The sequence below is a fragment of the Lycium ferocissimum genome, chromosome 1, assembly GCF_029784015.1.
Source record: "Lycium ferocissimum isolate CSIRO_LF1 chromosome 1, AGI_CSIRO_Lferr_CH_V1, whole genome shotgun sequence".
Classification (NCBI taxonomy): domain Eukaryota; kingdom Viridiplantae; phylum Streptophyta; class Magnoliopsida; order Solanales; family Solanaceae; genus Lycium; species Lycium ferocissimum.
In genome coordinates this window covers 21,932,099-21,959,803 of record NC_081342.1, presented here as the reverse complement: position 1 = coordinate 21,959,803, position 27,705 = coordinate 21,932,099, and the positions used below count along the sequence as shown (strand labels likewise).

The following is a 27,705-nucleotide window of genomic DNA, read 5'->3' as shown; positions in this document are numbered from 1 at the left end:
AGTTATTCAATTTAAGCATCAAAACTCTGAAAAACTTTTACAACCTAAAAGAGTGTTCTATTGGATGAGTATATGGGAAAGAGATCTGGGGAGAGAAATTGAAAGATTTAGGGAGAAATAGAAGAAAATTGTTCGAAGAAAGAGAGAGAGAGTTGCTTTCTTTTTAACGTGAGATAACGTAGTTTGGCTATAAAATATCAATTTATCTATCTATATCTATATCTATATTATTTTAAGAGCATGAATATAAATGTTGGTTGACCAAAATAGCCTTCAAATATAGAATGACTTTTATGTCCTTAATTATTAACTTTAACTTTTATTAGAAAAGGATAAGATTGTCATTGAAAAGAGTCCATAACGTAGACGGTTATTAGCGTAAACACAAATTCTAAAAATCCAATCCTATTTAGGCCAAGTTATGCCCATTAGCAGACATACGGACTCTTTGCTTGAAACCTAATCAATTATGCAACAATTTTTAAGCATTATCTTCTTAGTACCGCTTAATGCTATAATCTATTAAATTGAGCACCATATATAAATTAGAAGTAGAGCTTTGTGTTTTGTGTTTAAGAAAACAATAATTTAATTACCATCTTTAATAAAAAATAAAAAAAATTAATGTTGATAACAAATTGTAATTCAAAAGACCACACGGTAACTTTTTGCCTGTATTAGCTTGTACTCCATAAGTTATGGGCCATAACTATGTCTGACCAATTACTGAGAATTCTAAAACCATATCAATTCTACAAGAACGAAAGCACGAAAGCTAATAGGTTCTAATAGCAAGACTTAATATGACTAGATATGTAGAATATAATTATGTTACTTCGATTTGGACAAAGCTTGAGTTTTGTTATATTTGAATTTGAGTAAAAATGATTATATTATTTGTATCAAGATTTTGAAAACTCAATCCTGAACTAGAGAAATAGATCATCATTATTGGCAATACAGTAATATTAATCTGCAAAAGGAGTTGTTGGTCAATGTAACTCTCAAAACAATTTTATGCAATACAGTTGAATTTTAACTTTAGTTTGGTTTAATATTTATTGCATTCATTATTAACTAACATATTTTTCCTTCTCTTTATTCTTGGATATTCTCAAACAATAATATGTTTGTCCGTTAGTTTTTGTTAGTTTTTGTTTTAATTTCTCGACTTTTATGACAATATTCAAGTTGCAAAATGTCGGTAGGATTGAAATGGCCTAATGGATTATGATTTTAAGGACCAAAACTTCCAATAATTGAGTTATTAATTAATATGTAAATTCACTTTAGATTATTATCTATTTATAATTCTGATATTTTACAAAAGATCTTTTGATCCACAACACTTATAATTGCTATGATATTAACGTGCGAGGCATGTTCGTATAAACTAGTTATTATAAAAGCATGAATATAAATATTAGTTGACCAAAATATCCTTCAAATATTGAACGACTTATATACCCTTTACACACTAAATAAATATATTCCATCTTGGATAATATTGTAATAACAGCTAATAATCTGTATTTTGGATGCTTTAGTATTCCGGATTCTAAAGTTAAATATGAATTTTCCATTTTGAGTTCTAATTGTAGAAGTTTCCCAGCAAATTAAAAACATTAAATGCCGAACGAATGATTACTTATTCAATTCGTACACCAGAGTCCAACTAATCTAATAAATTGTTGGCCAAAAACTTAAGTCACTTATTCCGGAGTCCAAATTACAATCTAGTATCAAAATTCAAGAGACCTATTACTTAATACTTACAAATCTTTCAAATTGTTTTATTTAGGGATTAGATAAAATAAAAAAATTGTATGATAAACTTTAATTAAATTGATTATTATTATGAAACAAAAAATGGAAGTAATTTCCCTGTGATAAAATTTCATTAAGTTGGATGACTTTATGTAATAAAAATAAAAAGGTAACACACGCACGCAGACGTATAATTTCCTAAAGCATAAGTACCGGAACAACACAGATAATTATTCTCCTTAGCTTTCTGTTTACTTTAGTTTCTCACTTTGCCAACCACATATTTTTATTTTGTTTATTACCATTTCAACAGCCACTTCCAATTTAGTTGGGCTGTTAAAGGATTTCAGCCATTGAATATTCCTCTTGAGTATATTCATTTAAAGCATTACTTATGTGAATCATTCACGGAAAAAAGAGTTTAAATTCTGAAAATAAATTATTCATTGGTGCTCCAACTAAAACAGAATGGAAAAAAAGACATATAAGAAATAAAAACAAAGAGAAGTTGTGTGTGAATGCGTGAATTCCATCAAGATGAGGGTAGTATTACGAGGATCTATACTTTTGTGTCACTTGGTAAAGCGGGATAGAAAAAAGAAAAACTATGATCTCATAAGTGATGAGTAAACATCTTGTCCCCATAATTTACGTGAATTATTTATGGATGAACATCGCGCTTATATTTTTTATCAGAATATATTTAAGTTTTTCAGCAAATAAATGATTGACATTCTTTTAATTTTGCATAATAACAATTTTCAATATAATGGAATAAATAAAATATATGGTCACTAGCTCAATTCCTAATGTTGGTTATTTTAGTCATAAATATTTTTCCATATAGGTAAAAACATAAGGGATATATATAAAAATAATATTTAATGAGAAGTATTAAGTGGCTACGATCGATCAAATAATATTTTTGTACCTTGTAAAATAAATAATATGTAATTTCAAATAACATCACCTAACATTTGAGAGATTGACAAACTTGTTACGACCCAATTCACTAAGTCGTGCGGGCACCTACATTCACAGTTAATAGAAAATAGCGGAAGAAGTAAAAATAGCGAATGCATCACAAATATAATATAACAAAGCCGAAAATAATAGAAATACACCCCAGTATCTGATCTGGTCATACAAGAGCATCTAACTAAATACTACAAGTCTGAATAATAAGTATACATCAATAGTCTCAAAAATATATCTTAGAACGGAAATAAATACATAGTAGATAGAGGAGTCTTGGGACAGTGAACGTCCACAAGCTCACCTTGTAAGACTCGAATCAGCAATTCCTCAAAACAGTCAACCACGATAAGTTGAGGTCGATCCCTCTTGATGCTCTGCATTCATAAAAGAATGCAGCAAGTGCAGGTCAGTGCAAGCAACAAGTACTGATAGGTATCATAGGCCGACTAAATTTAGCTAACAAATATCAAGGCAATAAAGTAAGATAACAGGTAAATCAACAAGGTATAAGTCAAACACAAGCCAGAATCCAAGTACACGTCATCGCCTATGTTTAGCATCTAATCCTAAATGTGCCAAGTCTCAAATACTCAGTCCGGATCCGTATATCATAAATACATCACAAGAATATCACAATAGAAGCCATAGTGCGATGCAATGCAATAATGTATGAGATGTGAATGCAATGCATATGTTGTGTACACATGTACTCCGATGATGGAACATCACATCTCGGTAGCACAACCCAGGGGGACCCGCGAAGTCCATGTACCGAAACCTCACGATTCCGGCAAAGACCTCGGCAATCACTACCGATACACATGTACCCCGATGATGGAACATCACATCTCGACAGCACAAACCATGGGGGACCCGCAAGGTCCATGTACTGAATCACGATTCTGGCAAAGACCTCAGCAATCGCTACCGTGCATATGCACCGATACACATGTACTCCGATGATGGAACATCACATCTCAGCAGCACAACCCATAGGGGACCCCGCGAAGTTCATGTATCGAAACCTCACGATTCCGGCAAAGACCTCGGTAATCACTACCATGCATATGCACCGATACACATGTACTCCGATGATGGAACATCACATCTCGGCAGCACAACCCATGGAGGACCCGCGAAGTCCATGTACCTCACGGTTCGGCAACAACCTTGGCAACCGCTACCTCACAATTCCAATCTTCAAGTTTCTCAACCTTTACCAGACACGCAAATCTGATACCACCCTGAACTTTTTGGCGCAAAACCTGAAGCCTCATATAATAATTATTTAGCCATCGAACCTCTCATTGCATCATCTCGATATGCCATAATTTTTCCGAAAGTATCCAATCTTAAAACTGTCGCTCTAAATTTGACGCAATTGCTCCAAGTCCTTAATATCCAGAAGCGCTTACCCAAACTGTCCAGTCAATATTACTTGCAATCATACTGTATTACCACGAGTAAGGACCCTCCCGAAAATATAACTCTAGCCTCACATGATAGGAATTCCACAATCCTTTCTCTTAAAGCACGCTAACTCATTCACTGTAGAACGTTACGAAGTTTTCCAACGGTGTACCACCAAGCCACTTCTTATAAATCTCAACATGTTGGTTCACTGAAATATGCTTATCACTAGCTGTCGATCATGAATCTCACGGAATTTTCCTCATATCACTTAGTCCATTTCTGTAGGCTTCCTCCCTAAAGCTTACGCAACAAACACACCTCATCTGAATATGCAAGATAACGATGCCACCATCCAAATAGACCCATGTACCATCAATGTGTCAACAGTATATCATGAAGGATGAGAATGCGTGCAATGTATGAGTTCAATGTCAATAATCAAATCAATATCACAAGTACCACGCATGGGCACACCAACAATATCATGAAAAGGCTATACAATAAGCCATAATAGAACACTATCCTCGTATCAAACGTCAACAAGTAAGATACTACAATATCATGGTCAAGATATATCAATAGTCTCCACGTGGCATTAAGCCAACAACAATAGAATAAGATAAGTCACAACACAACGGGGTGGCTAACCCCAATCACACAACAGGGCCCAACCTAAAACAATATCCAACCTAACTTCATACCCGAAGGTTTACATGCTTTCTCCGACAATATCGTCTAAATATATGCTTCGCTAAACGAAGTCTCACAATAGGATAAACTGTAACCTACCTGGAAGGCCGAATAACAAAGTCTCCAATAATCAAACCTTGGTCTTCCCTTTCCTTTGAGCCTCAAGATAATGAAAGTCTAAACATATCTGAGTCACGCAATTAGAATCAAGAAGAACATCAATCAAACCCTACTTCTATTCATGACCCAAATTCTCAATCTATGGAATAGGGTTTATGAACTAGAAATGTGAAATTAGGAATCTAAAGATCTCAACAAGAAATTAAAGCTCTAGGTGATCAATTCCTATCAATATCAAGCTAGAAAAATCAACAATTTTCTCAAATTAGGATTCTAGGCAAAATCCCCAAATTTGGGTGTAAACCCTAGCCTTAAATTCACAAATTAAGCCTCGGAAATGGAAGACTCAAGTTACAATAGCTAATACCCATCAATATCAGGCCAACCCATGCGAAATCCACCAAATAAACATGGTTTTATCATCATAAGATCAGTAGAGAAGAAAACCCATAAAACCCCTTTTTGTTCTTACCATTTAAGAGAAATGTAGGCATGGATTATTGATTGGGAAAAGCTAATGACTGATTTAGAGACAAGATTGATACCTTGGAGAAGAAATCAGTGGTAACCCTCTAAAATCGCCTCCTTAAGCCTCAACAACGAAATATGAAAGAAAATGACTTAGTGTCTTATGGTTTAACACATTAAAAGGCCTCTGACTCAGCAATTACTGCTTATGCGGCGTCGGGACAGCCGCTATGACTGTAACTCAGCCTGTCACTATGACGGTAACTCAGACCGTCACAGTGGTCCCTCAACAAATCACATTGTCGCTACAACGGCCCTTCTGCCGCAATAGCAGCACCGCTATAGCGGTTCTGGTGCCCCCATAGCGGGCACCAGACACCAGGTCACATACTCAAATTTCATAACTTGCACCCGAAATTCGATTATCGCTCGATAAGACTTGCTCACATGCCATATACGCTACCCACCATAAAAATGTGCTACGAACGCGCTAGTAGTCTCAGAATCTCTATCGGGGGCCCCGTTGATCGAGTCAACCCCCGAAACCTCTAAACTAGTAATCCAACCAAGTCCGAGTGCATTGGGAACCGAACCAAATATGCACACAAGTTCTAACATACCATCCGGACCTCTCAAAATTGACGGATTCCCGAAAAAATTCCATGTACCCAAAAGTCAATCATTTTTCGCTTTTAGGCGAAATTTCACAAAACTTACCCAAATCAACTCCGATGACCTCGAAAAGTGTGCCAACAATCCTCGCGGGTCAAGTATGAGCTAATAAAGCTCGAAAAAAAAATCAAAAGGGTCGGAACGCAGTAACAGCCAAACGGGTCGGTACTTCAGATACCAATTAAACAATCGCTCGTCCTCGAGCGATAAGAAAGAGTACGGGGAAAGATACTTGAGCCCGCAACAACTGGAGATATCTCAACGCATAACGAGCTTCTCCTACTAGGAAAGATTCTCATCGAACAAAATTGAACCCCAACGAATGAATTCCAATCTTCAAGTTTCTCAACCTTTACCAGACATGCAAATCCGATACAACCCCGAACTTTTCAGTGCAAAACCTGAAGCCTCATATAATAATTATTTAGCCATCGAACCGCTCATTGCATCATCTCGATATGCCATAATTTTTCCAAAAGTATCCAATCTTACAACTGTCGCTCTAAATCTCACGCAATTGCTCCCATGTCCTTAATATCCAAAAGCGCTTACCCAAACTGTCCAGTCAATATTACTTGCAATCATACTGTATTACCACGAGTAAGGTCCCTTTCCAACAATATAACTCTAGCCTCACATGATAGGAATTCCACAATCCTTTCTCTTAAAGCACGCTAACTCATTCACTGTAGAATGTTACGGACTTTTCCAACGGTGTACCACCAAACCACTTCTTATAAATCTCAACATGTCGGTTCACTGAAATATGCTTATCACTAGCTGTCGATCACGAATCTCACGGAATTTTCCTCATATCACTTAGTCCATTTCTGTAGACTTCCTCCCTTAAGCTCACGCAACAATCACACCTCATCTGAATATGCAAGATAACAATGCCACCATCTAAATAGACTCAAGTAATCCCAAGATGTACCTCATTCTTGCCGACTCTCGGTCAACTATACTTTTTCTTGACTCTTCAATTTCTCAATTTCTATTAGTTCACTTATACCGCCATCGTCTGACCATTACTCGAACCCACTCAGTAGTCTTATCACATAACCATAAGTCTCGTACACTAACTGAATCACACCTGGAGATAATAGTAGGCCACAAACTCTATCCATTATAGTTTTCTAAATGCTTACCATTCTAAACTGAACACTATCTAAATCCCGCGTATCGCATAACAGTCTTAATAATATCCTCATGTATCTCACTGAAGCGCCCGCGCTCGACTTGCCTTACTCAATTTTCGAAATGTTACCCTGAACTTAACTCAGTCAACCCATCATCGATCTATCATTTGCAAGTACCCATGTTTACTAATCCCTTACTCAAATTCTTAACGTTACTAGTCCTTGAAGAATCACCTCTTACCTCAATTATCGAATCTGAATACCTCTAAGCATTTGCTGGGGGTGGTCTTTAATTTTTACCCCTCAAAATAGTGGTCTTTAAATTTTGCCCTTCAATTAACGCCAAGGGCGGGTGCAATTTGTAATGACTCGATTTGCAAAATTCCGCCTGAGGCAAAATTTTGCAAAATTCTGCCTTGAGATTTTTTATTTTTTTTACTAAGCTGGGTTAGAACCCACAATCTCGGGGTATTAGGCGAAGGACAACACTTAAAGATCACCAATTTGAAGGACAAAAATTAAAGACCACCCCAAATGAAGGACAATCCGCGCAAGAAAAAGAATTGCCCCACTTAATACCATACAAGGCTCAATAAGACAGTCATTAGTGATTAATCCATACTCCATAAGGCATAAATTGTTCCATTGTTTTTTCCCTTAATTTTTAGGATTTTTATACACTACTAAAAACCTGCCAAAATTCGACGGACAAAAAACCGATGGAAAATTTGTGTATTTCTAATTTTTTTTAATTAAAAAAATGACGGACGACATGGTTTTTTTGGCAGAATTTTGAAATTACATTTCCACCAAAAAAAAAATTAGTTTTAAAAATATATTAAATAATTTATAATTCATTTTGTTTTTTAAAATATTAATAAACAATTTTTTTTAAGGAAACTGACGGACTACGTCGGTTTTCAAATTATTATTTTTTTGGTCAAAGGCTGATCAACAATTTAAAAAAAACCGACGGACCGGGTTGGTTTTGTCCGTCGGTTTTTTTTTTTTAACAAAATGGCCAAACGAGTTCGGGAAATCATTTCCCATCTTCCCCCAAAAAAAAATACCCTTCTCTCTTAACCCTAAACCGCAGCCCACCCCCACCTACCCCAGCCCCATTTCTAACTTGTAAATTGAGGTTAGTTTTTTTTAAAAAATTAGGGCTTTTAAAATTCTTTCAATTTTAGTTTTATTTGTAGATTTTAGGCCTAATGTTAGTCTATTTATCTTTGTTAAACATCATTTGTAATGTTATTAATGTTGAATTTGTGAAAAAATGTAAACTTTATTTGACTAGTTTACTTCTTCTTTTTTTGTGCCATATTTTATGTTCATTGTCAATGTATTTGTGTTAGCTTAGTTATCATTGTTTATAATATTATTGATGTTGAATATGTGCAAAAATGTATACTTTATTTGAATAGTTTTTTTGGTTGGATTGTGCTTTTTGTTAGAATCCATAAGTTATTAGAATTGATATTGAGCATTCAAAATTAGAATTGGTTGAGATTGTGCTTTTCAAAGTTAGAATTGTTAAGTTATAGTATTTCTATAACCTCAAAACTAAAATGTAGACTTTATTTGACTAGATTTACTTTTCAATTTTTAGAATTGGTTGGGATTGTGCTTTTCAAAGTTATATTAAAGTTAGAATCCATAAGTTATTAAAGTTAGAATTGTCATTGCAAATTCAAAGTTAGAATTGGTTGGGATTGTGCTTTTCAAGGTTAGAATTGTTAAGTTATAATATTTCTATAACCTCAAAACTAAAATGTAGACTTTATTTAACTAGATTTACTTTTCAATTTTTAGAATTGGTTGGGATTGTGCTTTTCAAAGTTATATTAAAGTTAGAATCCATAAGTTATTAAAGTTAGAATTGTTATTAAGAATTCAAAGTTAGAATTGGTTGTGATTGTGCTTTTCAAAGTTAGAATGTTAAGTTATAATATTTCTATAACCTCTAAACTAAAATGTAGACTTTATTTGACTAGATTTACTTTTCAATTTTTAGAATTAAAGTTAGAATCCAATAGTTATTAAAGTTAGAATTGTTATTGAGAATTCAAAGTTAGAATTGGTTGTGATTGTGCTTTTCAAAGTTAGAATTGTTAAGTTATAATATTTCTATAACCTCTAAACTAAAATGTAGACTTTATTTGACTAGATTTAATTTTCAATTTTTAGAATTAAAGTTAGAATCCATAAGTTATTAAAGTTAGAATTGTTATTGAGAATTCAAAGTTAGAATTGGTTGGGATTGTTGCTTTTAAAAATTATATTAAAGTTAGAATCCATAAGTTATTAAAGTTAGAATTGGTTGGGATTGTGTTTTCTTAAGTTATATTTTAAGTTAGAATTCTTAAGTTATATTTTAAGTTAGAATTCTTAAGCTATAATATATTTCTATAACCTCAATAATTTGTGGGTATATTTTTGTAGATGAATCGCATGTGGATGTATAATATGAATAATAATGATCGTGCGGGTGTACATGATGAATTTGTTGAAGGCGTTGACGGGTTTATTACACATGCAATGTCACTTCACCCTTTTCAAAATGAAGGGGTAATTAGGTGTCCTTGTTCTCGTTGCCGGTGTTTGAAGTATTTGAAACTGGAAGCGGTTGGGGTTTATTTATATAGTAGCGGGTTTAAGGAGAAATATTATGTTTGGACTGATCATGGAGAGACTGATGGGGTCAATGGTATATTTTATAATATGGTTGTTGGTGAAAGTAATGTGTCGCAGGAATATAGTCATGTCCAATATGATAGAGTTGATGATATGGTTAATGCAAGATGTGGACCAGTACAGCCAAACTCAGCCTGAATACCCGAGCCCTCCTCCACCGGAATTAGAGGTAGATTTTTGGTGTAGAGCAGTTGGGGGAGTACAAAAGGGTATAGCGTACGGTCTAGGCCCAAGGAACAACTTAAGTCGCCTTCGGTCAGGATTGCGAGGTGAAGGGTCTTCTCGACAAGCCGAGGGAGTTGATGGTGTTCAGGTCGCAGCTATGGCACAGCAAATCGAAGAACTTAATCGGAAATTAGCTGAGACTGAGGCAAAAAGAGTTGAGGAAAGTAACTTCATGAAAGCGAACCTTGAATCGCTCAAGGCACAAGTTAAAAGCCACATTGCATGTGGATCATTTGGTGTGCCCCTTCTCCACCCTTCCCCCCCCCCCCCCCCCCCCCCTTCCCCCCCGACCAGAAGATGATGATGACGGTGATTACATAGCCTGAATACCGGATGATCAGTTGTAGTAGTTTGGATTTCATAATGGACTTATGTTTTATGCTTTATGGACTTATGTTAAAACTATGTAGAACTAGTTAATGGTACTTTTGGTTGGACACTTAAATATTTTTGAACTTTGAAGGTCTATTTAGATCGTATTTGATGTGTTTTGATAGTGTTTGATGTTACTTAGGGTGATTTTATGTGTTGTAGCTCTTTTAGAATTGATTTGGAGCATTTTAGTGCTAGTTTTGAGCAAGTTTTGGTGCTGGTTTTGTGTGGGTGTATTCACAGAAAATGAACAATGCGTGCGGTGAAATTTTCGTAAAAACCGACGCAGTTCGTCGGTTTTCTAGAAATTAATTATGTAAAACTTCCAGAAAACAGACACAGTGCGTCGGTTTTTTATTTTAAAAATAAATAAATTAAATAAAAAACCATTTTTTATAAAATTTATATTATTTATTTTTAAATTAAAAAAATTAAAAATTGTGTCGATTTTTTTAATTTTATTTACTATTGGATAAAAAACCGACGAGCCGCGTAAGCGACGCAATCCGGCCCAAAAAGCCGATGCAGTCTGTCGATTTTTAGAAAGCGACGCTATGAAAACCAACGGACCGTGATGGGTCGGTTTCCCGTCGGTTTCAATGAAAAACCGACGCGGGCTGTCGATTTTTGACAGTTTTTTAGTAGTGATACTGTATAGTTGACTGCTAAAAGAACAGCCAACATCTACGTTTTTTACAGGGTCAAAATTATTAAAGCCGCTAGACAAATATTTAAAAATGATACACTAATTATGTATAAAAAAAAAAAAATTGTATATCATAATTAATATTAAAAAAATATGCACTATTTAATGTTCAATAATTATTACTCTTCCGCTCTTTCACTTTGTATGACACTAGTATTATTTTGTCGAATCAAACAATTGTCGTTGAAACCGGATTTTTCATACACTTTTATTATAAAATATTAGCATAATTTATAGAATAATTCTTATGTATATTCTAATTCTTATGCTTTTAATATTTAAAAAAGAAAAAGTAAGAAATCAATTTCCAGATATTGAAAATAAAAACAAAGAAGTTTTACCAATTTACTCTGAACACTCTTTCTTTTCTTTAGTTTATATAGGTATTCAAAATTTACTAACGAGATTATAACCTCAATTCGCTTTATGTAAGAGTTATGTTGTAGAAATAGCATCTCTAGCTACTTTTCGGCCAATGTTTTGAAAAATAGCCATTATTATAGAGTTACAAATTCTACATGTAAAACTCTACGAAGATTAGTTATAACTTTTACCCGTAAACGTTATGTACCAAAGAAGATTTTCACCCTCAAATCCTAGGATGAAAACTTTTTTATCAAGGGCGAAGAAATCCCAACCATCCACCAAACTCCTCGGTGGTGAACCCTTTCATTCACTTTAAGATTGAGGTTCTTAATTAATGATTTAGGAAAGTTTACTCACCACATTTAGTTAGTCTTCCAACAAAGACGAAGCCTATATAATTAAACACAGATGTTGAAATATATAGCCAGAGATAGTAAACAACTTAGGGTCAAAGCATTTGTGGTTAAATATCATTCTAATAATAGGATATTTCCAATGGACCACATATTAAATCTAACTCCCAGTCATTCGTCTCTGTCTCTTAACAAAAATGTGACTTGTTAGAAAACATAGCTTATAATGGTTACAAAATCTAATAAATGGCAATAGCAGTACTCATGACCAGAACCAAGACCTTAACCGTCTGGTAGTCACCAACCAGTCAAAATCAACAACCATCTACTCTCTTCAATCTCTCTCTCTCTCTCTCTCAAAAAAAAAAAAAAAAATCACTTCTTTACAAATTCCAAAAACTTATTTGTTTCTCTCTGCTAATGTGTTGATCAACTTACTTTTTTATCTTCTAAGGTGTAGAATCAAATAATATAGTGCAATTTCAAAGTTTTCACATATCTCCTCCTTTGCAATATTGTGCAGTAGAATGATGGCGATCATACAGACTAGCAGCCTGCAGCTGCAAACTATGTTGCAAAATTCAGTGCAATCGGTTAAATGGACATATAGTCTTTTCTGGAAATTCTGTCCCGAACAAGGGTAAGCATTGACGGATTCAGAATTTAAACGTTTTGAATGTAATTTTTCAAATATATATCTAAGGCTATATACTTATTACTTGCACTGAATTTCGCTAAACGTACAAAACTCAAGATTGGATCTAACCACCTCCATTGAATAAATATCTTCCTCTTGTCTAAATTTTTATCGCATTCTTTATTTCAAAATATGGCTGGAAATATGATTGACTCCTTAACAAGGTATGATCTTTCTTTCATATCAAGAATTTTCCTGGAGGATTCAAATTTAGACGTCTTGATGAGTTGTAAGTTGGGAGAGTTCAATGGATACTTTTCTTGCAATGAATTTTATGAACTCGCAAACTCATAATTGAATCTTGTCACTATCATTGAGTAAAATCTCTTTCCCGGGTAACTCTTGTACGTCTTCTTTCATATCAAGAATCATCTTATTAAATAGGGGATAATTCAGAATTTAAATGTCCTGAGTTCTAATTAAGTTATAGAGTTAATTGACTCTGAAATATATATCTAGCTCTATCTATAATTATTTTTTATTTATACCAAATTTTGCGAAATTGCAAACTCATGATTGAATCTGCCAATGTCGACGTCCAATAAAGATTCTTCCACTTTGTCTAAATGATTGCACTTTTCATTTCAAAACATGTGTGAAGTAATATGATAATAAAGTCCTTAATGTATTACTCTTTGTTACACAGATATGTTGTTGCTGTTATATAACTCTTTGGTACTATTTCATAGGGTGTTAGTGTGGAGAGATGGATATTACAATGGGCCTATAAAGACTAGGAAGACTGTGCAGCCAATGGAAGTTAGTGCTGAAGAAGCTTCTCTTCATAGAAGCCAACAACTTAAAGAACTTTACGAATCACTTTCTGCCGGTGAGTCAAATCAGCCGGCGAGAAGGCCGTCGGCAGCCTTGTCGCCGGAGGACTTGACGGAATCTGAGTGGTTTTATCTCATGTGTGTTTCTTTCTCTTTTCCTCCCGGCATCGGGTAAGTTCCTCAGCTTGCATCATCCACTTCATTTTGTTGATCGCAGTTTGACTTGACAGAAAGTTTAATAAAGAAAGAAGAAAATTGAAACTTGTAGTCTTGCATATATCATAACATTTGTGTGGTTATAAAACTCTTGAAACTTGTGATGTTAAACATGTCATAACATTTATGTTGCTATAAAAATTTATTAAATAAATATAGGAACGTGCCATCCTTTTCTTAGCGGACTTATAAAGAAATAGGTAATATCTAATCAAAATGATGCGGACAAGTAGTAATAAGTTTTAACTGCATAATTGTATTGCAAAATCAAAATTACTACAAATAACTACTTATTGTAAGTAATCTTAACATGGTGATATAGAAAATTATACAATATCGTAGCATTACTTGCCTTATTTCTTATGTTACTAAACCATTTATTTTGGACGGTTAATTAGTTGTAATTATTTTTAAGAGGATTTAATGTGTGTGAATTTTTTTAAACAATATCAATGCATATAAGGTTTTTTTTTTTTTTTTTTTTTTAATAAATAAACCACCTCAATGGTGAGGGGTTAGGCAGACCCCTACCGGCCAGTTCATTTCATCAGCAAAATAGTTACAAGAGGTGGAAGAAGTTCAAAAAATATATAGTTAAATAGTACTACTTTTCTTGTTTTTCATTTTCACATTGTAGTTCTATATACCCTATTTTCATCCCGACAACGCATTAGTGTAACAACCATATTCAGTTCAGTGTACCCCTTTCAATCCATGCCACTGTGAATTAACTAATTAGGTTGAGAGCCAAATGAATTAAAATCTGAGTTAGCTTCCTAGGTAGTGTTAGTAGAATTTTCAATAGAGTGAGCACACGATAGCAATATTCACCATACAAAGTAATTTGGAGAGTCAGTGAGGGTTGTTACATCGAAATAAAAGCAAGAATATACAAAAGAAGCAACTTCAACTGTGACTTACCTAAGTCATTGATTAATGAGAGACCATATATTCATAGAAACTCTTGCTAGTCTGTTTTGCTAAACATATAATATGCTGATAAAATAAGTTAATGTGGTAACTTAAATGCCTACTCTTCTTCCTTGTTGAGGAGCTAATTAATTTTGTTGTATTTATGGGTTGCTTATTACTTTGGGAATAGTGGTAACTAATAAAAAAATTGTTACTTATTGAAGTCTAAGAGAAATGCTTGTTTTAACACTGGGGATCTGCTTTAATTAACATCCATATAAAAGATGGTGTTACTTTCGATAAGGACAAATTTGGAACATTTCGTATAGTTCAAGGACAAAATTGACCTTTTATTCTTTGTAAAAAAAAAAAAAAAAATTAAATTTGTGGTATTAAAAATATTATTAATATTTGTGCAATTTCATTTTGTAAAATGAGAAGTTTGTCAAATCATTTTCAAACAAATAAGTGTATACTAGTAATTCTTTTCAAAATAGATTAACAAAGAAATAATGTCGCGTAGACTGAAAAAGAGGGATCATTTGGTACTGAAGTGCTTTCGATCTAGCATGCTATAGCTAGTGCAGTCAACCAAAAATCCGGGCTATAATTAAACAGTGGCGTATTGATTAATGCCAATTTTACCTTGGAATGAAGGATCAGTTACGTTTCTTTGGTGCAGTAAATAAATTTATAGTACTTGGGTCTAGGATTCCTTTTCTCCACATGCATAAGCTCAGTTTGAATTATTTCTTGTGTACTTAACTTGAAACAAATCATTATTTTGATGAAACAAGATTACCGGGCAAGGCTTATACAAAGAAACATCACATATGGATAATGGGCGCAAACGATGTCGATAGCAAAGTCTTCTGTAGAACCATTCTTGCAAAGGTATAATACTGGTACTTTTTTGTTTTGTACTCGAGTAAAGAAAATATAGCATGGGGAATTTATTTTGTTAAGTCATTTCACTTGGTTCCTGTTTATTGTTAGTCTAGGATCGTGGCATAAGCGTTTTTCTTTAGATACTAGACGGGTATGCCCGTGCTGTGTCTTTATTAATTTTACCAACACTTTGGATTATAGTGTATTTATGTGTATGTAGTTGTGTTTGGATCGTGATAATATATATATTTTATATTGCTAATAAACATACATAAGTTTCAGACTGTTTTTATGCATAAGTTCGTGATAAACCCATGTTGCTTCTATATTACTACTCTATATAAGCAAGGATTCACAAAATTTGTCGTCCTCACAGCCCAAAGGGCCCCACAATAGTAGGTTTTTTTTTTCTTGGGTAACACACAGGGGTGGTTGCATACGTTGGAGTAATTTTTTTTTTTTTTTTTTAACATGACAAATTCTCTTTCTTAAAGCATTTCCACATGGGCCTTTGTTATTCGTATATATTAATATCATAAGTACGTTTTGTGATCTCTTATTTTGCTCCTTATTAAATTAAGTTTTAGTCCTTCATCTCAAAATATTTATCACATTTTACTTCTCGAGGGTCAAATTAAATAAATATTAATCAATATTTTCAAAAAAAAAAACCAATATATTAATAGGAGAATTGCAATTTATAGTATATTTCAAATAGTTTTTTAATATCCAAATTTTAATTTTAAAACATTAAATTAATCTAATCTAATTTATCTCCGAAAATTAGTCAAATTGTCTTCGAAAAACGAAACGTGAAAAATATTTTAGGACAGAGGGAATATATTATTTGTCCTTATTGACAACTGGAGCATTTATTAGGTCATACTATATCTTTTGTTAAACCTCCAATATTTTACTTCTTTAGTGAGCTTATATGTGCTTATAAAGATTTGTCCTAAAATTATTTTTAGGTATGGTTTTATATCTTTACTTTATCAATGTATTTTAATTATTATTTATTCATATTTTTGTAAGATCGTTAATCAGGTTAATATGTGTAAAAACTCAAAATTAAGGTTATAAATTGTAGTATAAATCTAGAGTTATTGAAATTTTTTGTTGTGTTAGATGATTCTAGAAGATGAAAATATGAGTGTCTAATGCGGATGAAAATAAAATACATCATTAAATCTTAGATGATTTCAAGATAAGCACAAAATGAGTTTGAAGCAGGGCGAAATTAAGTGTCAGCTAGCTACATGTTTGGACGGATTCAGTAGCATTTTGGTTCAAACTCTTTATTTGTCTTAAGAGTTCATTGATTATGTATAGATTATTAATTTAGAACCAAGTAACTTAAAATAATTAGATTCAGAATCCATAAACTTCAAATTTTGGCTCAGCATCTAACTTCAAGTAAATAATTTCATTAAAAATAAAAGTTAAGATGTTAAAGGAGTGAAATGAAAGTTTTGCTTATAAATTGAAAATATCCTTATTTGAAATTTTAATTATTATACAGTAAAAAGGTGTAAAATGAACTATTTTTTAAATTTTAATATCTATTTTATATTTTGAGTTTAGACCCGGGCTTAGCACAGGCCTCGTGAAACTAGTAGTAGATAGATGGCGTATACCAGTGCTGCGCACGGGCACAACACTTTGGATTATAGTGTATCTATGTGTATGTAGTTGTGTTTTTGATAATATATATATATATATATATATATATATATATATATATATATATATATATATATATATATATATATACACACACTATGTTCAAAACACGATTAATATAACATTGTAGTTTGTGCTCCGTATCCAAAACTTTATTATATTAGTGTTTGCTACGAATACAAAGTTTGCAAAAATTTATTAATACTTTTTAAAAGAGAAGACTTGTTTAAAAGGAAACTATTGTCCTCTCTTTGACATAAAACAATAGCAATATTTAAGCATCAGTTGATACTTTGAATTTTAATTCGATTAATTTAAAAGTGTAAAATATTTTATTGTTAATGTATGTAGATTGGACCTAAACAATAATTAATATTTTTTCATCAAATTTTGATTTGGATAATTCTAATTCAAATTATTAAATTAATTTTACATGTTTAAAACGAAACAAAGTAGAAATTTGATTTTCTATTTAAACGAAGAACTATTATTTTTTAATTTTTGGTAAATATTCTTGGTTTAGCTCATTTTACTTGTCATGTTGTCTTTTGCACGGTTTTTTATCGAAACGTCAATTAGAATTATAATTTGACTAATTTACCTTATTCATTATTTGATCTCCATTTAATATTATTTTTCTTTTACGACATTAATCTCTTTTCACATTTATTAGAGTAAGAATAAAAATGAAAAAGTTATTAAATTCTATCTTATTTTAAAATATAAATATTTTAAGTATATTTATTTTAGTAAACATAAAAAATAAATGACATCGCGAAATAGCAAATACAATAGTTAAATATCTAGATTAGATTTCAGACTAATATAAGAAAAGAAAGGAAATTGTATGGTTTGGTTACTTAATCTTTTGAAGAAAAGCAATAATATGAGGTCCATGTTTTTTACTGTACAATAATTTCATTTGCTCCCACTAATGGGTTGATAAGCATGTGGCAATGAATTCACCATTATTGACTTAATGGGGGTATGATTTTTTAATATGGGGTGCACGTTTTTTTTTTTTTTTTTGACATTGCTTTTTTTTTATTTTTTTATATTGCTTGATTTTTTTAATATGTGGTCCATCTTTTTTTTTTTTTTGGTTTTTTTATGAGTTTGGAGATGGTGGGGTCTACTTTTTTTCTTTTTTTTTTAATATTGCTTGGTGTTTTTAGTATGGGGCCCACCTTATATATTTTTTTTAAGAGAGTGACGACAAAGCATGGTTAAATATAGTAGAATTTTTTTTAATATTACTTGGTATTTTTAATATGGGGCCCATCTTATAATATTTTTTTTTTTAAGAGACTGATGATTAAGCATGGGTAAAATGTAGAAAAATGTAGTTATTATGCATTTCTTCAACTGGCAGTTACACCTGAAATTACTATAGGAATTGTGTCCTAAGAATTAAGATAAATGTTATTTTTTCTCTCTTGTTTTTCGTCGTTGAAAGCAATTTAATTAACTGACTCTTTTCTTTTTGTTTATCCACGGAACTGACATGCCTATATAGAGTGCCCACATACAGGTAATAGCAGACCGTTTGACATACTCTATTAATTTACTCCCTCCACCCCATAATAAATGTCACTTTAGCAAAAAACACGCATATTAAAAAATTAATGATGAAATATAAATTTTACCAATTTACCATTATGTAAAAAAAAAATTCCTCTTGATGATTCATGCACAAGTAGGCCATCTTTTGACATTAAGAATCCTACCATCATCATTTAAAGTACTACTACTTCTTTTGTCCAAGGGCAAAGTTGGAAAAAACTAGTCAATATATGCATTGGTTTTCTAAAGTGACACTTATTATGGGACAAAAAAATTTGATTAAGGTGACACTTATTATGGGACGGATGGAGTATATAGCTTTCCAATTATTGTTTAAATATATTTCATTTTCCCAAAAAGAAAAACTTAATTATTTTTCCTGTCAATACTTTATCATTTTGTTGCAGACTGTCGTCTGTATCCCTCTCTTGGACGGTGTACTGGAACTGGGAACCACAGAAAGGGTAAAACGTAAAACAAATTCTCAATATATCTACATTAATACACTTTGCGGTAATTCAATTTTATAGATTTAAATGATATAGATTGTCAGTGTAAATTTTTACACTATCAGTATAATTTAATCGATTGAAGAATATCGTACATATCCATGACATGATAAACAACATACATAGGTTCAAGAAGACATTGGATTCATACACCATATAAAGAGCATCTTCACTGAGCAACAACAACCTCAGCCACCAAAGCCAGCTTTATCTGAGCACTCCACCTCCAATCCCCCCACCTTTTCGGAGCCAAAGTTTTACTCAGGCAATACTCTGCCGTCCGCCAGTATCCACCTGGCGGATCAAGACGGTAGAATTGCCAGAGAAGAAGAAGAGGACGAGGATCAAGAAGATGATGATGATGATGATGATGACGACTCAGATAGTATAGCAATTCAAAATGGGCTTGGCGCGGCTGAGGCTAGTGAGCTCATGCAGCTTGATGTGTCTGAAGTTATACGGCTCGGCTCACCGGAAGATGGCTCAAATAATATGGACTCGGATTTTCATTTGGTTGGCGTTAGCCAAGCAGGAAATACAGCTGACTCTTTCAAAGCTGAAACTGCCATTAGTTGGGCTCACTTCCAAGACCTTCAACATTTACCAGGTACTCTATTCAATTATTTATTACCTCGTCCGTTTCAATTTAAGTGTGTTACTTTTTTTTTTTCAATTAGTTCTAAAAATAGTGTCTTTTTTATATTTGGTAACTCTTAAATTGCAACATTCTATGAAATATTTAAGACCACAAGATTGAAAGGTCATTTGGTACATTACACACTTTTTTTTTTTTACACAGTTGTTAGCTATGGAGTTTTTAGCGAACATATTAGAGACAAAATTCGTAGCTAATTCATGTTTTCTTTTTATAGCACACATTTTTTGTTTAAGACTCGCAAGATTCAGAAGTCCCCCTTATTTACTTAAAATATTCCTCTAGTCAAATTAAAATACTTATTCAAATAGTGTACGTAGAATAAATTATATTATTAATTAAACATCCCTATAATATGACTGAATTGCTGATATATGTATTTCATGTATTTTAAAATCAAACAGTTACACAGTGACACCCTACATTATGGAATTTTACTTGTATATGAACTTAATTTATAGTAATTCCGTGAAGAAAAAGACTTTTTTGTTAAATTTGAAGATCCAATTTTGGCAGTTTGGTCGAGGGGTTAGATTATATTTTCTTGTTATAGAAGTCGTAATAAATTGAGGTAAAATTGAGGTCCCTGTACTACGACAGAAAAACATTCTGTTTCTCGTGGTTATGTTTTCTTATGCATGTTTTATTACCCTTTACCACAAATCCCTGTTGTCTGCCTATTTTATGCATGCTACTTCTACTTCCCACACAACATATCACCTTCACACGATTGATCTGGTTCCTTTAGCTACTTTGGAAAAAAAGCATCAAAGTTATCCATATAATTTTAAACTAGAACTAAACGATCACCATTCGAAGAAAAAAAAAGAAGAGATATTTGAACTTGATACGAGTGAAGTCAAATATTTGTCTGACGAATTCTAAGTGAGTTTATTTTTATTCGCTAACATTGTGACATAGTAAAATTGAATGTAACTTCTATACACTTATAATATAAAAGATTTGTTATATCAGGTTACTAATATAAGACAATTACACGTAAATGTTCAGAAAAAGTGAGACTAATAACCTAGAAAATAAGACAAGTTACTTTCTACACGGGCTAAAATAGACTTATAGTGCAAAAATTATACATCAATGTATAAGGTATATTCATTAAAATTAAGAGTTTACGTTTTGTGATTATTAGTATAATACACAATCAAGTTATAACTTGATTTATAAGGTAATTATAAGTACAAATTACAAGGATAATGTACAAAAAAAATCTTTAAGTCATTGATAATGTATACACATTATGTACACAAATTTGGCAGTTATTCTATCGATAAAAAGAATCAGAGTTGTTCTAATTTGTAACTTCAATGAAATTGGAATAGTTACTATATCAACACAATCTGTATACATAAATTAAATCCTTAAATTAAAAGCCAAAATTTTGCAAATGCAGGTGTCCCTAGTAATGATGAATTATCACAAGAAGACACACACTATTCTCAAACAGTGTCAGCCGTTCTTGAGCACCTCTCAAACACAAGCTCCAAAGTTTCCTCTAATTCCATAATGGGCTTTATTTCTCCTGACTCAGCCCAATCCGCCTTCACATTATGTCCCAACAACGCCACCGTTTGCAGCCCAAACCCGGACCACTGCCACCGCCCCGACCCGCTTGCCTCCTCTCAGTGGCTGCTCAAAAACATACTCTTCACTGTCCCATTTCTACACACTAAATTATACCAAGGTGAACCTAATTCTCCAAAGTCATGTGGTGACGTGGCGACTGTTGATTCGTCCTCGACCGCTTCTCGGTTCCGTAAAGGATGTACGATAACCAACCAAATAGAGCCAAGTGGAAATCATGTACTTGCAGAACGACGTCGTAGAGAAAAGCTCAATGAACGGTTTATCATATTAAGGTCACTTGTACCATTCGTGACAAAAATGGATAAAGCATCAATTCTTGGCGACACAATTGAATATGTCAAGCAGTTACGTAAGAAGGTTCAGGATCTTGAAGCACGTCATCGTCACACGGAGGGGACCAAAGATGGAGGTATAATTTTTCACGCATAGACAAGTTAAATTTCACATAATCACGTAACTGCATGTTTATTATAGTTTGGCATTACCCGTTTGTTATTACGCAAAAAATAATAGTGCCATCGTGTTTAAAATATGAACGTTAATTTTTATCTTTCATCCTCCCAAATTTTCAGGAAGATGTCTCACTAAAATTATTTAAGCATACTTTTTTCTTTGACATGTGAATTGCGGGTCCTAAATGTTCGACATTAAGTAACTAAAAGAAAGGTCAACCAGGAGAACAGAGGAAAGAGAGGGAAAAAAAAAGGAGAGAAGGTTGCTTTCTTTAGAGTTGTAACGAAAGGTCCGTTTAGCCATGAAAATTGTGAGTATTCGAAAGAAATAGTTTTTGTTTTCAAAATGTAAAATGATATTTCAAAATTGGAATAGTGTCTGACCATGAATATAAATTGGAGTAGTTTTTGAATTTGTGTGAGTGATTTGGAGTGAAAAAAGTGATTTTTTTTTTTTTTGATACTTGCCAAATTCCGGACCGAGGTTTTCCAGAATTTTATGGTCAAACATGATTTTCAGAATTCAACTCCCGAAAAAAGTAAAAAAAATAACCATGGCCAAACGGCCACTAAATTAAGGAGAGTGAAAAACATTCTTTAAACTATGAGTCTAATTCCAATGCACTAATCATAGTTATTTATGTAATTAAATTACTTCAAGAATAATTGTAGATAACTTTATTTAATACTAGCATTGATTGATAATTTAGAATAGAATAAGTAACCTATTATAACATGTTACATTAAACGTATGAAAAATAATTACTGTAGTATTAGACTATGAATGTGTATAATTTAGATAACATAATTCTAGAAAACTAAAAATAGGAACAAAGTTAACCTACTGCATATCATATATTACTCACTCGACTGGCTCTAAATTTTGATCGTGCAAAAGATGAAAAGAGTGGTACAGCAAAAGTGAAGGCGTTGCAAGGGAGGGGTAAGAGGACAATGAAGAATGTGGAAGGAAGTGTTGGCCGATCGCTGGCAAAGATCACGGCGGAGACACCGTGTACAAGGGAGGATGAGGAGGTTGTGCAAGTACAAGTTTCAATTATCGAAAACGATGCATTGGTGGAGCTCCGGTGTCCGTACAAAGAAGGGTTGCTATTAGATGTAATGCAGATGCTAAGGGAACTTAAGGTTGAAGTTGTAGCCATTCAATCATCTCTTAATGGTGGCATCTTCTTGGCTGAGTTAAGAGCTAAGGTATGCCTAAAATACTTTCTTGCATGGCTTCATATTTTTTAACAATAATGACAATACTCGGAACTAGGGGTGTTCATGATTCGATTTGGGTCGGTTATTGATTAAAACCATAACCAAACCAATTTAGTCGGTTTTTAACCAAAAAAAATAATAACCACCGGTTTGGTTATTGTCGGTTTGGTTCGGTTTGGTTCGATTTTTCGGTTTATGACTAGCGACAGACTTATCAAAAGAAAAACATTAAAAAGTTGAAAAAAAATGTCTTTGTCTTTTTTTTGTTCAAACGATAACTTTTATTTATAGTTTAAGGTGGAACATACATCATAGAAATATTTTCACTATTAGTGATAGTGTAGTACTCAAGTTACCCAAAGTTGCTAAACTATTACATATAGAGCTAAAAACTAACTTAATAGTAGCTGCACCATTTTGTCATCTTAATACACATACCTGGAAATAAAGTAGAGCATAAGAACTTTTAGTTGTTGTTACAAACATACATATTAATTAAACATAAAGACTATCTAAAATTAAAATGAAAATCTATGAAATGAAAAAACTTTGTGTAATGATCCCAAACTTTTGTACATTTGCATTTTGCCCTCAATTCTCCCATTTTATTAAAAAAACTTTGTGTAATGATCCCAAACTTCAGATGTTTTTCTATCATTATCCCCAAGGCTAGGGTCTCGACTACAAGGAGTTGTCTTTTATGCTTTTTAGGAGAATTACCCATAAAAGAAGTATTAGGGCATTACCATGTGCTTGAGTTGCAGCAAATACTAATGTTACTGAAGTATCTTCTATAGGAACCTCCAAATCTACAACCTCTGTCCTTTTCATATGAAAAATATTAGAAGTTTAGGACCCATTCAGACAAGAAAAAAAGAAAGGTATAAATTCGAAAAAAAAAAAAAAACAATCTAAAATCAAATGGCTGACAAAGAAAGGCTAACAATTTAAATCAAAGACATTAGACTCTAACGTGAGCTTCTATTAGTAAGTTTATACTTAACACTTAAAGAGTTAAATGACTTAAAGACATGGCCTTGGACATATTCTTAAAAATATGGGCCTTAAAAAACCATGTGAAATAAGTAGATCAAAAATCAAATTAATGATTAAAAGGTATAAAATATTTATAATTATTTATGAAAAACTAATATTATACATATAAATAATTATAAAATTTAGGTATATAATTTATCGGTTTGGTTCGGTTATTTATTCGGTTATTTTTTAATAGAACCATAACCAAACCAAATATTATCGGTTTTTAAAATTTAAAACCAAATCAAACCAAATGTCGGTTTTTTTATTCGGTTTGGTTAAATTTTCGGTTTGGTTTTGGTTTTAACCAAAACCGTGAACAGCCCTACTAGGAACAAGAGAGGATTTGAATTTTATGAGTTTTGGATTCTAGAACAACAACCTCCAATGCTAGTAACTAGTTTGTACCTATTTCGTGAATTTCCTTACACATACTTGATATGAAAAGCTATTGGGTATTGTCGAACCTGTATATTCAAGCTTCCATCCACCCCTGCACAAATATGAGATTTTTCAGTGGATTTCAATTATATACAAGCACAGAAACACTTTTAGTATAAAAAAGTTATATATTGTCAATATAATTTAACCTGTTATATTAAGTTATTTACTATACCGTTTATTCTAAATTTTTAAATAGAGTTAATTAGCTGTAAATCTTTTAATAAACTGATTATTGTAAACACAATTATGTCATTAATGTATATAACTTAAATTCTTTTCTAATTTATTTTGTTATTTGTTTTCCAGGTAAAAGAAAATATATATGGAAGGAAAGCAAGCATTCTGGAAGTCAAACAGTCAATATATCAGATAATCCCTAGAGTTTAAATTGGTCCTGAGGTTGTCCCAAAAAATAGTCTTTTCAACTCTTTCGAAACAAACAAGGGATAGAAACACATGCAACTAACGATGTGTGTTACTTCGACAAGTTGGATAACAATTTTCTGGGACACACTCAGAGAGTTAGAGTAAAATAAAATGAGAAAAGAAAAATTGCACAAGGACGGAAAAACTGCTAATTAATTTAGTATAATTATATATAACCTTACTATGAATCGAAGAGTGATACCGTATATGAATATCTGTTTTAAAGTTTACGATGTAATCCGAAGTCACATAATTTTCTTTTCTAGATTATTTTTAGGTTTTTGACTTGAAAGACTAAGCTATTACATTTATTTAGCTAGAATAAGCATTATGCAACAATAGATGGGGGGCAGTTCAGTTGATCAAAATACTATGGCTTGAATACATGTGAACTTTTCAATTAGATGATCTATCTATATATTGTCGTTTTTTTTTTTTTTTTTTTTTTTTCTCTTTTCATGTTTCAAATAGTACTTTTTTCAACTTCAACTTTAAATAAATACGTGGACGATGATATTTTATTGAATTTAAATTCACAAGAAATTTAGATTATATTAAATTCAAGATATATTAGTCTAAATAAATATTACGAGATATATTAGTCTAAATAAATATTACGGGCTAATATAGTTGAATTAATTATTTAAGTCCAATAAATATGGATTTGATTAATAATCCAATTTTATTGGGCTAGTCCATTAATTTGGGTTACAAATGACGAGCTCACTTTGTCAAGCCCAAGATGTCATTTTCCAAGAGGCCCAAATTGATGCCACGTGTCAAATGACGTGGCACGCCAAGTCAAACAAAGGAGCCTATTAGATCATGCCACGTGTCAAAAATGACACAACAAGCCTAGTCAAATCAAAGGCCAATGAAAGTGTGCCATGTGTACAAGTGACATGTTCCGACCAATCAAATATTGCCATGTCAACTTAAATCTGATTGGCTGAAAGGAGTTTGTCCTTATCACAACTTCTCCATCCTACAACTATAAATAGGGGCCTCATAATTCGGAAAAGGGACAGAAATTCAAACAAGAAGCCAGAGGGAGCTCGTGGATCAAACACTACAAGTTTTCTACAAGATGCAAGCATTTCTCTATCAGTTTCAAATATCCGAAGATCAAGAATGAAGGCGAATCAAATATCAAGGCGAATCAAATATCAAGGCGTTCAAGATCAAATTCACTTGTTCGTAGCAGCCATCAAAGTGTTCGGACGAATGAATTAAAATCCAAATCAAATCCAGCATAAATTCAAGATCAAGCTCAAAAGCCCTTGAATTCAAGTACAAGTCAAGATCAAATCCATCAAGTTCAAGATCAAGCTCAAAAACCCTTGAATTTATTGTTGAAAAGACGAATCGGAGGAATCATAGATATTGTAACACTCATATTTTGAAATCAAATATAACGATTGTTGCGATATTTTCTTGTCTTGATTATTATTTTCTCGACGTGAATTTTATTGTCTACAAAATACTCCCTCCGTTTCAATTTATGTGAATTTTTCGGAGTACGAGGGTCAAACTTTATAACTTTGACCATAAATGTTGACATAGTTTTTCAAGTTTGTAAAAATAAAATTTATATATTTAGAAAGTACATAAAAAGCACTATAAATCACGATAATTGATAATTCAAGTAATTTAGAAAAAATGTAAGAAAAACGTGGTTAAAGAACCACCTCGTAGACTCCCCAAATAGTAATAAGTTCACATAAACTGAAACAGATGGAGTATTATTCATGTCACGACCCAACCGGAGGGTCATGACGGGTACCCGGAGCTGACCTAACGAGCACCACTTAACCTGCTTCATATAACCATATCTCGGTGGACCACTTGGCTAACTCCTCAGTATCATCATCTGAACGGACATAAATCCTCAAATAAAACTCTTCTATACAATTATCAACAACTTTGCCTCATAATTATATACAGGCCAATACGGCTACAAAGATAATATACAAGTTATGAACCGATGCGGTTAGGAGGCTTCTAATCGTACACACGTGTCTACGAGCCTCTAAGGCGAGTACGTAAACCATAAAGACGGACGGGGACCCGTCATTCCCAAACAAATACGTACAAAGGAGAGAATACCAAAAGACTGCAGCCTCGAAATAAGTGGAGCGTTCCTGAGACCCCGCTGATGAAGCTTTTAAGGATCAGATCCGTCTCTCTGTTTACCTGCGGGCACGAACGCAGCGTCCACAAGAAGGAACGTCAGTACGAACAATGTACTGAGTATATAGGGCATGAATAACAACATAATCAAGAAATAAAAAAGTATGAGATAAAGAGATAACCTGTATGTCTGATTGCCTCTTAAGGCATATACCATACATGCTTAACTTTTATTTTCAATTAACATCAATATATATAGTAAGTTGCCCGCCCATATAGGTGCGGTGTTATGCTGCCCGTCCATATAGGTACGGTGTTATCCTACGTCCGGGCATCCCGCGTCCAGGATGATATTATAAGCTGCCCACTGCAATGGTGTATCTGCCCGGCCATATAGGCACGGTGTTATGCTGCCCGGCCATGTAGGCGCGGTGTTATATGGCCCGGCCATGTAGGCGCGGTGTGAAAGAAATACATATATAAATACATTTAGCATGCATGAGAGCCCAATAAAACATTTCTAC

The 27,705-nt window shown here is 32.9% G+C and overlaps 1 protein-coding gene across 3 annotated transcripts; it reads left to right on the top strand.

Moving 5' to 3' along the window:
- Window positions 1-12,212: 12,212 nt before the first annotated feature.
- Window positions 12,213-25,461, top strand: LOC132052271 (transcription factor BHLH42). 3 transcript variants are annotated; one of them, XM_059443755.1, is made up of 9 exons: window positions 12,213-12,606; window positions 13,353-13,607; window positions 15,362-15,458; window positions 18,652-18,666; window positions 19,106-19,162; window positions 19,334-19,814; window positions 21,274-21,876; window positions 22,818-23,200; window positions 24,523-24,774. In XM_059443755.1, the coding sequence occupies exons 1-8, from the start codon at window positions 12,494-12,496 to the stop codon at window positions 23,171-23,173; spliced, it is 1,977 nt and encodes a 658-aa protein (XP_059299738.1). In that variant the 5' UTR covers window positions 12,213-12,493; the 3' UTR covers window positions 23,174-23,200; window positions 24,523-24,774. The 3 variants fall into 3 exon arrangements, with proteins under 3 accessions (XP_059299738.1, XP_059299731.1, XP_059299723.1); XM_059443740.1 differs by lacking the exon at window positions 24,523-24,774 and adding an exon at window positions 24,932-25,461 and having other exon boundaries at window positions 12,221-12,606; window positions 22,818-23,131; XM_059443748.1 differs by lacking the exons at window positions 18,652-18,666; window positions 24,523-24,774 and adding an exon at window positions 24,932-25,461 and having other exon boundaries at window positions 12,219-12,606; window positions 22,818-23,131.
- The last annotated feature ends 2,244 nt before the right edge of the window (window positions 25,462-27,705 follow it).

What these genes read in the sequence shown, in the direction of transcription:
- LOC132052271 (XM_059443740.1), top strand. Translation starts at nt 12,494, where the DNA reads ATGATGGCGATCATACAGACTAGCAGCCTGCAGCTGCAAACTATGTTG. An exon ending in TCTTTTCCTCCCGGCATCGG is followed by an intron (nt 13,608 to 15,361) that starts GTAAGTTCCTCA and finishes TGATGAAACAAG; the next exon opens with ATTACCGGGCAAGGCTTATA. An exon ending in TGGCTGAGTTAAGAGCTAAG is followed by an intron (nt 23,132 to 24,931) that starts GTATGCCTAAAA and finishes TTTGTTTTCCAG; the next exon opens with GTAAAAGAAAATATATATGG.